The sequence below is a fragment of the Ipomoea triloba genome, chromosome 14, assembly GCF_003576645.1.
Source record: "Ipomoea triloba cultivar NCNSP0323 chromosome 14, ASM357664v1".
Classification (NCBI taxonomy): Eukaryota; Viridiplantae; Streptophyta; class Magnoliopsida; order Solanales; family Convolvulaceae; genus Ipomoea; species Ipomoea triloba.
Window position 1 is genome coordinate 23,133,206 of NC_044929.1, and position 17,912 is coordinate 23,151,117.

Below are 17,912 nucleotides of genomic sequence, written 5' to 3' on the forward strand. Positions count from 1 at the left end.
TCTTGTTTCTCAATTTGAGAAACCCTAGTCTTGTTTCTCAATTTGAGAAACCCTAAAGTATATAGATAATAAGGAAAATAATGAATGAAACAAAATATAATGAGATTTAATTTTGGCTCTAACCTTGATTTGTGATCTTTTGCTTTTTTCTCCCCCTTAGAATTGTTGATTCTGTGAGTTTCCTCATGTTGTTTAAGTGAATTGTGAAAACTGATACTCACAACAAAATTAGAAAGATCATAGTTAATTTATAGCTAATTATATGAGTAGTTCAAATTTGATTAAAGAGCCCAAGAATGAATGTCATGGCCCAATTTATGTGATCAATGACCTTGAATAAAAAATTTAAAGAGATCTTTGAATTAAGGAAAAAAAGTAATAATTCAATATATTTAATATAATAATTTAAGGAGATTTTCTTGAGTTTTATCAACATTCATTTATAGCTACATGAAAATATTTCAAGAATTCAAGATAAGATGCTCTAACTCATACACATTATAACTATACTATCCACACTTGAGTTTTATGCTATTTTTTGTTTTTATTTTTATACTATCTTAGGCTTAACAAAGTTTATTTTTATTTTTATTTTTTATTTTTTTTTGGGTAATGTGATTTGTTCAGCTCTGGAAGGTCTTTTTCATTCAATTTTAGTAAGTAGTTTATTTGGTGAATCGAAATATGTGATTGCTAATCAATTAGGTAAAAAAGCTATTTAAACTCTAAATTTGATTTGAAATCATTAGTTTTTGAAGGCAAAGGACTGTTAAATAACTTTTTAAGGCAAGCTATGATAATTCTTGCAGCTATTTTAAATGCTTTGATGCTTTTGAGCTGAAACTTTCTTATCACTGTTGTGAAATCTATTGGGAGAAATATATGCTAGCATTTGAAACTAAAAGGTGTTTCTTTTTTTTTTTTTTTGAAAACTAAAAGCTGTTTCTTAATTTAACTAAATTCTGTGATGAGAGTTCATATATTTACATGAGTGCAATGCATGGTAATTTGTTTGTTCACATTATGAGCTTTATGCACATTACATATTTGTTGTAATTCTATAGTTAGAATTTATTTATATAAACATATTTGCAGGTTAACAATATGCCTGTCAACATATTGCCTATTGGGTATGCCAGTCAAAGTCATGGGCAAAGCTCATATTCATCTGATGATTTGCCTAAAGCTGTTGTTATGACTCTGAACCCTGGCTCGGCAGTCAAGAGTATGGATTTTCATCCTGTGCAACAGATTTTTCTTCTTGGTTAGTTCTTGGTGACTGATTATTACTTATATTTATTGTATTGTATAATTTGATTCCCACCCACATTATTATACTCATATTTGGTACTCGGTACTCGGTAGTGACTTAAATTAAACCATATGTTGGTGTTTTTTACTATAATCAGTTGGGACAAGTGCAGGAGAGATTATGATTTGGGAATTAGGTAGCAAGGAGAGGCTTTCTCACAGAAGTTTCAAGGTTTGGGATCTTGCACAATGTTCAGTCGCTTTGCAGGTCTGCTTTCTATAAATCATTTTCCGTTGTGCAAAGTTGCTAGCATTCAATTGTTTTTTGTTTTTTTTTTGTCTTGTTTTTGTTTTGTTTTTTTTTTTTTTTAATTCAGATAAAGTGAATTTGTTAGTATTTTGAGGATAGTTTTGGTTTATGATTTTTGCAGAAGCAAATAAGGATTTGGGATAATGTCAATGAGATCATAAAGGGTACAGTAGTGGTGTTAATAGTTAAAGTGACTAAAGATGGCTATCACGCCATTGGATTGGTATTGTCAGCCAGTGAAGAATGGGGTGTGGTCAGCAATATTTTTTATAATTTCTTGAGTATATAATCACTACTACTAAACCAAGAAGGGGTAAGAAATCTTTATCCATGTACTTATATGTAGATTGTGTGCTTATTCTTTGTATTATCCACCACGATATAGCGTAAAGATAAATTGCTTATATCTGTTTATGCATATCAGCACTGTACATACCAGGCATGCGATCTTGAAGTAATCAAACTTGACAGCCACCTTGCTTGCATTCACTGGCGTTAAATCTGCTGTCACCTGCAGAAACGTGAACTATATCGAATATGGAAGATAAACACGGGTATCGCTCCATATGAGGTATCAGTTTCCTACTCTTTGATATGCTATTTATCTAGAATTACTGGGCGCAAAACACATTACAAATGTGGTATTTCTGCATTATATGCTCTCTGCTTTTCCTAGATGATACTGGTAAAATTTGAAACATTTTCATTTGTAGATTATTGATATAATTGTCCATGTTTCCAGTTTTAAATGCCCAAATATAATTTTCCACTTCCTAAACTGAAAGTTCATTAAGTATACTATTAGTTATCAGCATTGCACAAATTCCAGAACCCTCAACCTTTAAATTCATGCCTCTGTTATACTATTAGTTATCAGCATTACATTCTTGCCATGGAAATTTGCCAATACAGATCAGATTATGCTCACCTATGTTTGCCATTCATATTGTATTTTCTCTGTGAAAATCTATGCTCTATTACTATGTAATAACTAACATAATAAATCATTAATTAAGCCTAAATGACAGAATGCAAACACAAATACCCATAGTGTAACTGTTAAACAAACTGTTACACTAAAATGCCAACAATTGCATTTAGACATACTCAACAGAACAAAATGAAATTGCAACAAAACCATCAAGAGTGACGAAATAATCTGTTTCTTATAGTGTATAAGCTAACAATTATGCAAAAGTTTAAAGCCTAACAGAATAAACCATCTGTTGAGCATTTATTCCACTTAAACAAACAAAAAGAGAAACGTAGTCTAATAGTGTAGTAAGGAAACTAATTTTTGGGCTCGATCTTAGGCTTCTTCATACCTCTTGAAGATGATGAACACTCTATATTTGTTCTCTTTAAAGACTGCTCCTCGGGAGTGCTCTCATCAACCAAGATGNTTAAAATAGTTATAAAATCGAACCAAATAAATTTATGTCTGTCATTGGGTAATTACTTACCATCATTCACCCTGGCTCTACATAGCTGTAGTATAACGATCAATGGATCTCCCAAATCAGCATTGTAGTAAGGTAAGGCAGAATCAACGTGCTCGTCCCATAGTGTAATCGTGAGTCGACTCCCCCCGAGTGAAAAACAACAATGAACGTGATGACCCCTAAAATTATACTTAAACAAATAAAAAAGTCATCTAAACAAATACATACCGGGTATCTTCAATGACAAGATCAATCAACCTTTGGGGTTTTGAATGAACTTGGATAACTTTTTCCTCAGTAATGGAAACTACACGGCCAATCAAATCTTCACAAACCAAACAAAGGATTTAAAATTGTTAGTGATGAATGTAACATTAGAAACTTAGTAAAACAAAACAAAATGAGAACACATCCAGTATAGAACAAAATTTAAAGAAGAATTTACCAATTAGCTGATTAATATCCACTCCTCCGGGAGCCTTTAACGATCCAAAATCTTTGAATTTGAACATGTGTTTGGGAAAATCATATCCATCTTGATCCTTAACACTAATCAAAGTGTCGTGGTTCGCTTTCATCATGTATTTATGCTCACATGACTTAAACTTCATGCGACATGTTTGCACAATGAAATTGTGAATATCATACACTTCTCCTTCCTTCAAGAGTTTGTTGAATTTAACCACAAACTCTTTGGGGATTTGTAAATGGATGTAAGTTCCCTGAAGAAAATCATGAAATTTAAAACCAAGCAAAAAGCTCAAAAAACTAAAATAAAAAATAAAAATAATAGGCAGCATACTAATAAATGTAGTTGTCATTACCCTACTTCTTAATTCCTTATAATTGTATTTTAGAAAATGAGTTGGCATTACAAGCAACTGTTGGTTCTTCACCATTTAATCCAGTTCATCCGAGATTTAACGGTGAGCATTTTTTTAATAACCTACGCGCCTATTTTTTTCTATATAAAATGCAGTCATAAATTTTTTTGCTTCAATATAAATAACTGCAGTAGCTGGTAATGAAGCATTGTTTGGTGGATTTACGGTTTGCTCTCCATCAACACCTATTAATACACCCAACAAAGGTACTACTATTCAAAAATATAATATAATATAATGTAACATAATAGGTTAAATTATATGCAAATTTTGATTGATTTGTTCGGTTAAATTGTTGCAGTTAATGCTCATCAAAGTCCATCATTAAGTGCAATCACAAATGGTATATGTTATATTCAAATGATCTTATTTTCCATTTCGACTAAAATAATATTTTAATCTTATTTTATATATTCAATAATAGTTTTATCTGTAAGAATGGTTTTTTTTTTTTTTGGGTTGTATAGCTAGTATAAAATGCCAATGGAGGTGATCAAGGATTCATTATTCCTCATCAGATAATATAGTCATTCATTCATCACCCAACAATCTAAGCTTTAGCTACAATACATCCATGGAGTGCCATTTTCATCCCGGGATTAGCTGTCTTTAGCGGGTTATGATGTGATCGATGCGCATGATCTTGTTGTCTTATCCAGTGAGTTAGTTACAGACGGTTAGCTTAGTAATTTCGGCAATTTATTGCATGGACCATGGTCCACACAGTTGTGTGGACCAAAAATAAAAAGTACATTATTTTTGTATTGAAAGTACATTATTTTTGTATTGTAGGTACATTATTTGATCAAATAATGTACCTTCAGTACAAAAATAATGTATTCTAAAATAATATACCTACAGTACAAAAATAATGTACCTTCAGTACAAAAATAATGTACTTTTTATTTTTGGTCCACACACCTGTGTGGACCATGGTCCATGCAATAATGATTGAGTAATTTCAAATTAGGTTGAAGTTATTGACCTAAAATAGTGACCGAGCTGGGTGTTAGTTTCGAGACAACCTCAACTAAGTTAATCAGACGGTTAACTTAGTAATTTCAAACTATGTTGTAAGTTATTGACCTAAAATAGTGACCGGGCTGCGTGTTTCCATAAATCAAACTAAAGCTTGGACGGATCACTTATTCATTTGGGCCTTGCCGTGTGTGCTGAAGGCTTTGTCTGATTTTAATTTATTTTGGGCTGGGTTTGTCTTAGCCGAGAGCAGTGGGCTTTTATTTGTATTTGATTCTCAGACTTGGGCTTGGTTATTTTAATTATCTCATGTCCTAGTCTTAATCTTTTGCTACATGTACTGCTTTGCCTTTGTGCTTTAATTTACATTTAGATTTATAGAAAGAGCTCTCAGTCTGTCTCCTTATTATGTCTGGGTCTGATAAATTTTTCCGTGTTGAGGTCACATACTATGTTTTATTATATTAACATATTTAATTAATTTCTCTGATTTGCAGGTGGTCGCACGATTGGTATGGGACATTGCAACCTATTCAGCAACAGGCTATACAACTTCAATCCCTAACCAGTCTTTAGCCGGATACGATGTGATCGATGAAATTAAGGTTCGGTTAGAAGAAGAATGCCCAGATGAAAATGCCATAAGGACTGTGGACCAAATGACTGATCAAACCCTCTTCTCCAAATCTTTTACCCTGTGAAGGGAGCCATCCAAGTCCTCACAGGAGATTAGAAGAATTATCGACTACTTAATTCCTAGAATGTATGAGGACTACTAGTATTTTCATCCGTGTTGCAATTGCGTTGTACGTGCATTACGCAGAATGAATTTATTATAATATTTTAAAATATTTGAATCGATATATAATTATATTAATTATAACAATGAATATTATATAGTGCAATTGATAAAATGGGTTGGATCAATCCTTGAGCCCTTCATATGCAGACGTGTTAAAGAACAAAATGCAAGAACCTTAACGACACAAGTGCGGTGGAGATGGATCCCGGCAGCTCCCATGATTTTGATTCTGACTACTTTGTTAGCCTCAAACAGAAAATGAGGATGTTTCAGTCTGATGTTGCACTCCGATCCTTACAGATGAAAATGCCAGAAGAACTGTGGATCAAATGACTCATCAACCTCTGTTCTTCAAATCCTTTGCTAAATCCATGGAAAAAATGGGAGCTATCCAAGTCCTCACTGGGACTTCTGGGGAGATCAGGAGGAATTGTAGATTTGTCAATTCCTAGAATATACATATATGTAATATTTGGAGTTTTTGAGGAGTACTATAAATAAAATGAAAATTATTATGAAAGCTTAATCTGATTGATTTATTTACACTTGATATGAATATATGATGATACATACTAAAACATTATGGGATAAAACATTATAAGATAAGAAATTAAATTACGATGAAGATAAACATGCTTCCCAGAATAGCCTATCTCTGTCCTTTTCACTCATCATCTCCAAATTACAAACCTTCGATTTCTTAGATTTAATCCTCGTTGTCGTCCTCACAACTCCCAACGGCCTCATCAATTTCTTCGACCTTTTCACCCTCATTATCCATCCTTGATTCACCTCTTCTTCTTCTTCTTCATCACTATCATCGTCCTCCTCCGTCTCATTTCCGCCGCCTACGGCGTCGCAAATGTCATCATCGCCGTACTCGTAATTTTCCTCGAAGCTTAAACACCTGGAAACGCGCTTAACCTCGTCGGCATCATCGACCTCCCCGAAATCACGACCGCTGCACGACTGTGCATCGTCGTCGCCCCATTCGTGATCCGCCGAATCCTCGTACTGAACCTCCGACGAATCGCCGGTGGCCTCGAACACGAAGAATCCAGACACATCAATAACGTTGCCGTCGTTCATCATCTTTCCCTGCCGGTTTAAATTTTCCGATCTCCTTTACGATATAACTCCGATTATATATATATACACACACATAAATATACGAAGAAGACGGAGGTCGCTAGTTTCGCCTACTTTAATAAACTAATCGCCGGGACCCACCACATGATTGTACCTAGTCTTTAATGAATATTACACTCCGTATAATTTACGTATATGATATATGTATGTGTCATGTCATGTGTGTATATATATAAAACACTTGGCCCACCGCGTGATTGCACCTAGTCTTTAATGAATATTTTTTGTGTTATAGTTTTCTACTAAATTTTATGTTATAAGTTTAAATTTCAAAATAAAAGATCTTTTAGAGTTTTTATTCAGATTAGTGAAAGGGATAAATTGCGAGAGATCTCAAAGATGGGTAGGTTTCGAAATGTGTATATATATACATACAACGTATATTGTATATAGCATGGACAAGGAGTAAGGGGATGGAGATAGGAGCTGTTTTATTTGAAAAGTTCATTCAAGATGTGCTGCCTAATGCATTTTATCCTTTTATCTTTGTATTCATCAATACAACACCCACTTTTTACTTTTCTTTTCTTGACCATACCCAACTTTTTTACTTTAATTTGTTTCTTATTGTATTTGATGATAATCCAAATAGAGTACCCAGTCAGAAGTACATCCGGTATCTGTCGTTCAGATAACAAATTGGGCCTAATAGCCTGGTTGCCCGCTTAGTGTAGGCAGTCGAGTTGGTACGCCCAACCAGGTGTCGTACTTAGAGGCAGTTAATGAAGATTTTTTTTATATTCCCTTCAAATTATGTGTAGGATTCCATTTTCAACATTAGAAAAGGAGTATGACGGTGTGAGAGGCTTTCCTAAGTTTAAACCTGTTAACTTTCATTATTTTTTTTGCAAGGCATGTAAAAATCTTGTATAAATACTTAGGGGGCTCATTGAAACGCGTTCTGAATTCAATTATCTTGTGATTACTTTGCTAATTTTCTCTTATTTTTTCCTTTGAATTGTTTTACGGTTGTGTTAGCCCACCATCCAACTACCCCATGACCGTAAAACCAACTAAGAGAGTGTTGATAAGAATCAAATTTTTAACCTTTAGATATGATAGTTGTATTCCACTTATATGGCTACCCTTTCAATCCCAATATGGTGTTATTATTACTATGGACTACTTTCAATTCGATCTAGACATTACATAGAAAAGTCTTTTATGTTAATTAACATTAGTGATGATTAACGTTGGTATCTTTTACACATATTATCATGTATACCAACATAATTTTACATAGTATAATTAAATATTGTTATTATAAATATTATTCAATACAATGAAGTATGAACTATGAATACCCAATGCAAGAGATACCCGTGTATATAAATTTTATAAACATACAAAAAATATTGTGTTTGTAAAAATAATAATTATTTTATTTGCAGAAATTTCAAGGAGAGTGCGCACATCACATGCATATTTGGTGTGGCGTTACACAAAATATTTAATTTAGTTTGTAGATTCAAAGAATCAAAATAAAAAAATGAAGAGATTAACAAAAGTAATTAAGATTAAAAAAGTGATTAGTTTGCAGAGCGTGGGAGGATACCTGACCAGTCAACGTCGGATGCGACCTCCATTCTAGAAAGTATGTATTCTACACATGACGATGTTTTGTAGCGTGTGTTCCGGCCGCCTGTCCCTACCCCCATTTCTTCTAGAAAAGTAGAACAACTCGGGATCCCATTTTTATATCGTTTTCCTCCATTACAATTTATTGAAAAGTATATATTGTTTTTAAAAAAGAACGGCTATTTTTTTTATTAACAAATAATTTTTTTTGAAGGATTTCTATTTTGTTTTTCAGTATTTGACCTAATTTATGTTTTTTTCTATGAAATTGTGAGTAGATCAGATAAATATTTAAAAAAAATTAATTTGTAAAGATAGAAATAGTAAGTAACTCACAAATAATTGTTACTAATGTAAACAATTAATGGTAGTTAAGATTCTTTTTGTTGAGTGAATGATCATGAAATTGTAGTGACTATTTTAAGGTGAGAATATGTAAATCACACTAGGAAAATCATGTGCGACGGGCTTTGTGGTATAAAAATTATGCCTCACCACTTGATCACGGGACTTGTTAAATTTAATATTTTCTCCTTTTTATTTTAACAATAACACAATAAGAGAGAATGGATCAAATCTCTACATGCACTAAGCTTCAATTTTGTTGTAGTCAATATTTACAAATTGGATTGAGAAAACAATATTGACTATTGAATCAAAGAGTTTCAAGTACATTTAATATTGTCTAACTCCACAATATTAAGTTCTAAATAATAGTCAATTAAGTTCAACCTTCATAAATTGCTTGATATTAAAGAGTTGACTATGAAACACCTTACAAATTAAATAGTAATTAGAATTTGGCATTATTTACTAGTTCAAGCCACTAAAACAATACTAGTTAATCCCTTGATTTAGCCTTAGTACAAATTGTTTGAACAACCTCACGAGTCAAGATAGTTCAAACGAATCTCATAGAATTGAACTCAGTATTCAAATCAAATCGGCCTAGATAAAATTACATAATCCTAGATTCTTAGCAAAATAATTAAGGCTAACAAAAATATGAAGAAATAACATCAATTCCATTATCATAATTTTCTAGTCGGGTCATCAAAATGCAGCATCATAGTATCAAAAGATCACAATGAAATACCTCATTTTAGATCGGTCATTACTAGCATACTTAAAGGGACTTAATTCCTTAAGTAGGGTTGTTGGCTACTACCACTTGCTTGCTCTTAAAACGTGGTAGCAACCTTTTGGACTTTGGATGGGCAATTGGGAATTTTAAAAATGAATTTATTGAGCATAATTGTGCATAGGATCCTAATTCCTAACCAAGGACTTTGGTTAACATGGACACAAAACGACAAATAAACGAAATTGGTTTAATTCTTAGAATAGAATAATATATACATACCTACACGAAATTAATGCTGGACAAATACAACGACAACATGTGACTACTCTAGCCTACTCATAGTTAGCTTATTTTGACCTATATAAAATTCGGCGCAAACATTTTCTTCATGGCGCTTTACATTGGAAAGGAAACCGCATGCGGGTGGTGTGTTGTTTGTTGCATTTGGCTGTAATTATGAAAACTAACAAATTGGTCCTCAAAATTGACATTAAGTAGGGAAAATATTATTTTATTGAACACAAAATACCATTAAAATAAAGTATCATATAGTGTTAGTAAAATTTTCCTATATTCTAACCTAACATATTTTATGCATGGTTTTTGGAAGACATTAAGAGGATTGTTTAACACTCTTGGAAATTTACAAAATACTTATGGCAATTGGCAAGTTAAATTCGACCAAGTGAATGGTTAATTGACTTTAGTATGAATTATTACTTTAGTAATTGCGCACTATTTTAAAATTATTTTTTAAAAAATGATAGAAATTACCTAATACGGAGTATCTCATTGTCGTCTAGACAAGTTGGGCGCCTCACTCCTAAACGGCCACCTGAGAGGTAATTCGTCTCGGTCAATTTTTATAACAGTGGTTATTAGAAATCAATAAATATAAAGAATTCTATTATTTCATCATACTTAAAAAAAATAATGTTTTTAATCACCCATTCAAGCATAATAAAGTAGATAATGTATCATGTATGTTGAGTTGAATAAATATAATCCATAAGTTTTCATGTACAATAATGCTAAGCTTAATAGCTGGATAAACAATGAGCACAGAAAAAGTGGGCCCGAGTAGACAGGACAGTTAGATTGTGAGCCCACCCACAGATACGTGATCCCTGAAAACACAAGTAACACTGCTGCGATTAAAACGTGGAGCGCTAATGCGCAATCACGTCTAATTTTTAACCGACAGCGCTTTGTGCCGTAGGGGGCACTTCAACGCTCATAAGATGGTTGCCTACTCCCCTCCCCTGCATGCATTATTAACAACCTGATCCTAATCCTAATCCTAATCCTAATAATGCAAATCTATCTTCCTTCCTTTCTTCTAGAAACACATGCATGATAATACTAAGTCAACGAGAATTTTTCAACCGTGAGTAAAATCAATCTTGAATCAAACCAGTCCAACTGTTAGAAAAGGAAAGGAAAGTTGATTAATATCACCGTCCAATTCCCTTCCGGTGGGTGCGCGTCACTAACGCCTACATCACCCTACATCTGTTCACATAATACACCATTAATCAAATTCAAGAATTGTAAAAGAATGCCCACATGGACATCTCAATCTCAGTTAGTCACAGGGATGGTGAAGTTTGAAAAGAAATATCAGGAATCGAGTCTCACAAGCCACAATGGGAGAACAACCTCTGAAAGTGAAAGATGCTTAAATCTAGCTTCTATGTTCAATTGAATTACCATAATTTACATCCTTTCAGATGCTCTGTTGGGTTGAGGCATAGGGACCCTTGGGGTTGGGAATTCAACTTTTTGGAAGAAAGAATTGTAAAAGAATGTAACAAAAATAAAGCAATAGCTCTGCAGAAACTGAAGGAAACGAATTGTACCCTTTGAGTTGCCCAAATTTCTTGGATCTACTACTGTATAGCTGCTAGCTGCTGCACTCTGAATCATCCAGAAGATTCATAGTCAACTTCCTGAAATGCATAAATGAGGAGAGAAATCTAGAGCCTAAGATGTATAATCATTTGACTATAATTGCGGAATGGATTCATGAAGGAACTAGTCAAATCACACAATACCCAAGAGATATCTTATGGAACAGAAACAGAGATGGAAAAATAGGCAAGAAATTTAATAAAACTTTTGGTTGTTAGGGGCAAACAAAAGCAGGTTCTCAGGGAAAAAAGGTCCATTAAGAGAAGAATCAATAAATTAACCAATGTCTGAATGAAAATTAACATTATATGAATCACAAATTACATTGGTACAAAATAAATCAAGAATTACAAGTTTGTGGGACTTTAATCCCATGAGGAGAGGCTACAAACAGTATCGGGTAGTGTTAAATGTGTCAAATTCCTGAATGGCTCCTAAAAGCCAGTAACTCCCTTGAAGCTGTTGTGTGATCATCTATGCAAAGAATTCCAGACCTTGAAACATCAATAAGCTTTGCTTTGTTTATTGTCTCTTTTAAGTTGAACCTTCAATTTTTTACCACTTAACTGGCAGCCATTCATTCTGTTTATTGCAGTCTGTGCGTCTTCGGGAGAGTCGTAACTCACAAATCCTGCAGGAAGAGGATGATTAAGGCAGACAGAGCTGCAATACTCTGAAATTAATATCAAACTGGAGAATCCGTACCGAAACATTTGCTAACACCAGTTGCCTTGTCAATGTAAACCTTAGCACTCAAGACCCTACCAAATGGTTGAAATGCACTTGCAAGCTCCTGATCACCAAATTCTTGAGGAATATGGTAAATAAATAAATTAGCACCAGGTGGACCTGCCAAGAGCAAATATTATTATTATTATTATTATTATTATTTTTGGATTTAATATGATCAAACTGATCAAGCATTCATCAATGGAAGTTCAAGCAAGAGGAATATCTTAAGAAAGTCATTGTGGCATACTATCAAGTACAGAAATAGGTAACTAGTTTTCAATAATATTACAGGCAAAATTAAAATTCTATTGGGTGTCTTTGTTTAAATTTATCAATGGTGTAAAAGTAAATTAACAGCCCAGAGACCTATAAAGTCAATAATCTAGGTAATATTTTACAGTTTCTTCAATTGTTGAGACTAGCATGTTACGGAGCACTATTTTTGAATTCCTCTGGTCTGTGTTATGGTTAGTTAACTTCAACAATTAAGTGTAGAGATATAACAGGAAAGGGTCTTGAAGTATAATCAGAAAACAGTACAGTGAAGAACTTTTTGAGGTCTCTCAACTATTCAACTGACACCCCATTGAAATACTTAAGAGAGCTACTTCAGTAGGCTGTAATGAGAGTTTTCAGTATCATGTTCTGTTTGATTGTTCTGCATTATATTGTTTTTGGTCTTTACTATTCTTGGCTTCTTACATCTTCTGTGCCCTATAATTTAAAACATCATGAACATCTTTACCATGCTGAAGAGCCTGAAGTGCCTATAAAAGGTTGTGTGCCTAACCAAACATCTGTATCGTAACAGAAAAATGAGAAAATTCTACTAACCTTCAATCTGACCCCCTGATCCTGAGTTGATGCTTGAAGATGCTGCAGATTGGCTGTATGCAGTACCAGGGTGTTGAGCACCAGGAGAATTACTAAAAGGTCTATTGCTCACAATTCCTCCAGGATATGGCACAGGATACTGAACCCCAGGCACAGAGTAAGCAGATCTTAAATAACTTGTAGGTGACAATGCATAATTTCTTGGAGTCAATCTGGGTGAAAGATCAGAATTGGTGCCACGTACTGGACTTACTTGATTCGCAGGTGGAATCATATTCTGGAAAGTATGCTGGTTCTGCATTGGTGGTAGGCGATACTGCATGATTCCATATGTTCCAGGACTCTGCAAAGCCAACTCAATTGAATGACTATTCAATGGTCAAATATTTTATGACTCTAACAGAATACATCAAGTGAAATGAAAACAAAAGAGAAGAAAAGCAGAAGGATGCAACAATAGATTCACACCGATACATGCATGAAACATTTTACAAAGTGGAGAGAATGATAATAATAATAAACCCCTCTGGACTCATGAAAATACCCAGGTCACTGGAAGAGAACCAACCTGATAACCATATCCATTATATGGTGGCATATAACCCATAGGTAAAGCTCCAAATACAGATGGATGCTGTCCAGAGTCAGGTGCATTAGATGCTTGAAATAGAGCTTTTTGAGCCCTCCGAGATTGCCTTTCCTTTTCTGTATCTGCCCATTTGACTACTAAAGGGACCGTAGAACCCTGAATTAGAGTGATGAGATCAAAATTACTACCAGCATATACAAATATATAATCCCTCAATAACAAAAACACATATGGCATGATAGTAAACCAATGGAATGAGGTGAATCCATGAACACTAATCATGAATAGATAAACAACAGTAACACAATCTTAAGGTCATTCCATTTTGGGGAAAATGTTTAAACACTTTTGGTATTACTGGTAAATCAAATACTGATGTGCACAGTGAGATCAGATCACTACACAAAACTTAACAAATACAGTGCAATAACATGTGCTACTGTAATTAAGGGAGGCCATATTCCAAAACTAATGGAAGATTTTGAAGGGAGAAGTAAATTATCATCAAACATAAGCAGGAAATATTTTCCAGCATCATACTAATTGTCTCCAATTTCAGAATGCAGTGCCAAATAGAAATGGCTTAAAATCCTTGACTGACCCCAGTTTCTGAGTGCAGTGCCACATAGAAATGGCCTAGTAAAGAATCCCCAGATCTTTGGACTCCTCTGGACAGCAAGTGCCAGCATCTAGGCCATTCTGTTGGCCCTGCAACAAAGGGGCAGGTAACATATAAGCCATTCAAATTGACAGACAACATGCTGTCACCAACAATAGAGAACAATTCTACCCTAAATTGCCTCATAACAATGTAGTTCCTAAATTCACAATGCATATACTTATTTCCTAATACATGAAAACAGCCAGCAACAAGATACATTTGATGTCTGTGGAATGATAAACACAGATGCCATTTATAAAACTGGTAAGCAACTATCAAAGTCAAAAGATACAATAACAAATTTTAGTCTTATACAGTTTTTGGAAGCAAGGTCCCCCTAAGGAAGCAGAAGAGATCATATTTCTTCATCCTGCAGAATAAAAACCAAAGTGGTAAACACAAACTGGTAAACAAATTCAAACCTCCATCTTATGGTTTCCATTAAGGGCATCTATGGCTGCAACAGCTTGTTCTTTTTGTTCATATTTTAGAAAAGCGCATCCTGCAGTAATCAATACATTTGAAGGACAATGGGAAAGTGAAAGAAATTTAGTATGCCATGGTAGATGATCTTGAGTATTGAGAAAAGGCACTGCAGGCAACTTGATGTACCTCTACTAGTTTGCTGAGACCCTCTAATAATTTGTAAATCTTTAATGGTTCCATATTGTGAGAATAAGGCCGAGAGTTCAGCTTCAGAAACATTCTTTGGTAGCATACCAACAAAAAGCTTGTGCTCTGTTGTTTAAAAAAAAAAGTATATAAAAACAGGAAATGATTAATCAAGTTACAAAATTTGAAGCATAATATGACTGCAATTGAGAATTCATTTTAAAAATAAAAAATAAAAAAAATTCCAGAACTCGTATTTAAATTTATAAAAAAATAATTTTAAAAAAAAAAAAAAAAAAAGAGGAAAAGACCAACACATCACAATTGAAAGGAACAATCATAAGGACAGAATATACTTATCACCACAAATTTAAATTATACTACACCTAGCCTTTCCAACTCGCCATCTGCATACTTTACTTGCAATGGACTAGAAGCCTGAATTGAACAGAAAGAAAGGATGCCTTAATTTCAGAACAGAACAAGCACATAAGTCACAGTATGCAAATTAAAGTTAGCTTCAATAATAGATACAATGCTGTGTAAACTTCAGTCCCCTTCATCAAATCCATATATTGATTTCTTAGTTGCAGTCAAATTAAAATCTCCATTCCCCCCCTCATGGGTAAAGTTAATCTCTGTTATATCTGTTCAGATGTGATGTAATGGATCCAGTTATCATTCACATTTACTTAGAATAGGAAACATAAGAAGCAATGGTAGCCAAAGAACCACCAACAATGCCAAAAATCCTGGACGGCTTCTTCCCTACAAGCCAACCACCTAGAATGCCAACTAGCAACTAGGCTTCTACCCTACAAATCAACTAGACCACAACATCCGGATAGTAATAGCCAATTAATATTTCCATCAACTTGTCAAATAATCAATTACAGTTCAGTAATTTCTCTACAAGTTTTCATGTCCCAACATAATCAGCAGTAATTAAAGCCTCCGCCGTTACAATGCTGCATTACCAACGGATTATGAGAAACAGCAATTAATTCAACTAATGAAACATTCATTAAATCTACACATCTAGCTTTCGACCTTCTCCACCTATACTACTAGTTAAGCACAATGCACATCAAAACAAACGGTAAAGTCCGCGAAAACCAACCCCGGCAAGCGTCTTCTTATTGTGGCACGCATTTATAGCCTTGTCCGCTTCTTCTCTCGACGGGCATATCACGAAACAACACCCTGCAAAATCCGGATTACGGTTCCAGAACCAACGAAACGCATTCAGAGAATCAGAGGCTACAAATCTCAGCAGAAAAAAAGTCAACGAAACGCTCGAATCGCACATTGCGATCCAGAACGCAAAAAAATGCAGAAGAGAGAGAGAGAGAGAGAGAGAGAGTTAGAACCTCGAGAAGCTCGCGTAGTCTTGTCTTTGATGATGTTGACTTCATCAACGATAGCGAACTCCGCGAACATTGCGAGCAGCTGCGCCTCCGTCATCTGCTTCGGCACTTGGCCGACGAAGAGCTTGACGCTCTCCTCGCCGTGCTTAAGCGGCTGCTCCGTTTGCCCCTCCGCCATTAATGCCGCCGCGACACGTCAACTCACTCACTCTCTCTCTCTCTCTAGCTTTTCACTCTCTTCTTCTCCTGTCGTTGACGGCTGCTTCGTGCCGATCTCGCTCCGTGTCGCTCGTTTTCTCTCACTATTCTCTTCTTCTGCGTTGAATCTTCGCTCCGGTCGGGCCCTTTTTCGGGTAAATGGGCAAAATTGGATCCTCCGGAATTTATTATTATTGTTGACTTTAAAATTGCCCTTCGTTCAGTATATTATTTACGCCACTGCCACATTAGTTGGGTCCTGCTTAACTGTAAAGCCATATGGATAAGACGGCGGTGACTCATAAAGACTCTTCATTTTTATTTTTATTTTTAAAGGTTAATTGCCTTTTGATCCATGAGATAAGTAAAAAGGTTAAATTAGTCTTTAAATAAAAGATTTGCCAATATCAACCCCTTAATTTTATGCACTAAAGTAGTGATTTGAATATCTTATGTGATGAATTTTGTTAGATAGTATTGAAACTAGTTTATGTGTGTGATTTGAAATATTTATACGATTTATTTCTTTATGAATTTTTCTTGAAAGTGATAAATAGCGGTTACCACTAAAGTCAGATAAAAAGGGATGACACTTTTCTATTTTTTAATAATATAAATTTCTTGATTTTGTCAGACTGGATCATGGTTCTCATGAACTCGTTCACATGTCCTTGATGAGATAAATCAATATTTTTTTTTTTAACAAAACAAAGCTTAAATATTACAAAGGGAAAAAGTGTTGAATACACATAGGGTTGGTACTATATCTAATAGGAAGACCATATTACAAAGAGAAAAAGTGTTGAATACATATAGGGATGATACTATATCTAATAGGAAGACCATACTGAGAATCTGTGGCTCTGACTAAAGTGTGAGTTAACATTTTTCCTGATCTATGAATAAACTGGAATGACACTTATTCGAAGTGCCTTGCATGCTGACGACAACTCTCAACAAAACAACCAACATATGAGAAGTCCATAGATGGAGTGTTAAGAAGATGTCAAACATTGAGACAATCTAGCTTTAATCTAACCCGTTGCCAACCCTCATTCTTAAGCCAAGATAAGGCTTCATTAACAGCCAATGCTTCAACCGTGCGTGGATCCTCCATGCATTTGAGTAAATCGTTGGTGACTCCCAAGAAGCCATGAGTCTGAAAGGAGAACAACACCAAATGATAATTGGTCACGATCGCTAAAAACAGCAACATCAACTCTACAACTACAAGTGAGCATGCTCTTTGATGTATGGATGAGTATATGATCCATCTGCAAAGGAGGTTGGGATTGTGGAGGCTGATGACCGGAAACAGTAACATGAATGATCGATGACCAGCTTTCTGCCAGAGATATTGCACGTGTAATAGGCTTATAGATTCTTAGTTGTTTGTTATTCCAGATTAGTTCATTTCGTACCTTTCAAATCTTCAATTTCATGACAGTAATATAACACCACTTTATTGCTAGTGTTATTTTTCATGATATGATACAAAGATGTATTATGTAAAAACGAGTATTGTCAAGT

General features: G+C 34.5%; 2 protein-coding genes across 3 annotated transcripts; both read right to left on the minus strand.

Moving 5' to 3' along the window:
- Positions 1-6,282: 6,282 nt before the first annotated feature.
- LOC116004135 (myelin transcription factor 1-like protein) lies at positions 6,283-6,759 on the minus strand. The gene has a single exon (XM_031244065.1). It carries the CDS (start codon positions 6,757-6,759, stop codon positions 6,283-6,285), a length of 477 nt encoding a protein of 158 aa, XP_031099925.1.
- A 4,865-nt stretch (positions 6,760-11,624) lies between these two features.
- On the minus strand, positions 11,625-16,525 carry LOC116004284 (RNA-binding protein BRN1-like). 2 transcript variants are annotated; one of them, XM_031244261.1, is made up of 10 exons: positions 16,188-16,525; positions 15,938-16,020; positions 15,204-15,255; positions 14,818-14,943; positions 14,628-14,707; positions 13,524-13,700; positions 13,209-13,298; positions 12,956-13,094; positions 12,095-12,238; positions 11,625-12,020 (listed from the first exon to the last, which is right to left on the minus strand). In XM_031244261.1, the coding sequence occupies exons 1-10, from the start codon at positions 16,360-16,362 to the stop codon at positions 11,893-11,895; spliced, it is 1,194 nt and encodes a 397-aa protein (XP_031100121.1). In that variant the 5' UTR covers positions 16,363-16,525; the 3' UTR covers positions 11,625-11,892. The 2 variants fall into 2 exon arrangements, with proteins under 2 accessions (XP_031100121.1, XP_031100120.1); XM_031244260.1 differs by having other exon boundaries at positions 12,956-13,298.
- Positions 16,526-17,912: the final 1,387 nt, after the last annotated feature.

What these genes read in the sequence shown, in the direction of transcription:
- LOC116004284 (XM_031244260.1), bottom strand. Translation starts at nt 16,362, where the DNA reads ATGGCGGAGGGGCAAACGGAGCAGCCGCTTAAGCACGGCGAGGAGAGC. An exon ending in GTCTCAGCAAACTAGTAGAG is followed by an intron (nt 14,708 to 14,817) that starts GTACATCAAGTT and finishes TGATTACTGCAG; the next exon opens with GATGCGCTTTTCTAAAATAT. An exon ending in ATGGAAACCATAAGATGGAG is followed by an intron (nt 13,701 to 14,627) that starts GTTTGAATTTGT and finishes ACTCTAATTCAG; the next exon opens with GGTTCTACGGTCCCTTTAGT.
- LOC116004135 (XM_031244065.1), bottom strand. Translation starts at nt 6,759, where the DNA reads ATGATGAACGACGGCAACGTTATTGATGTGTCTGGATTCTTCGTGTTC.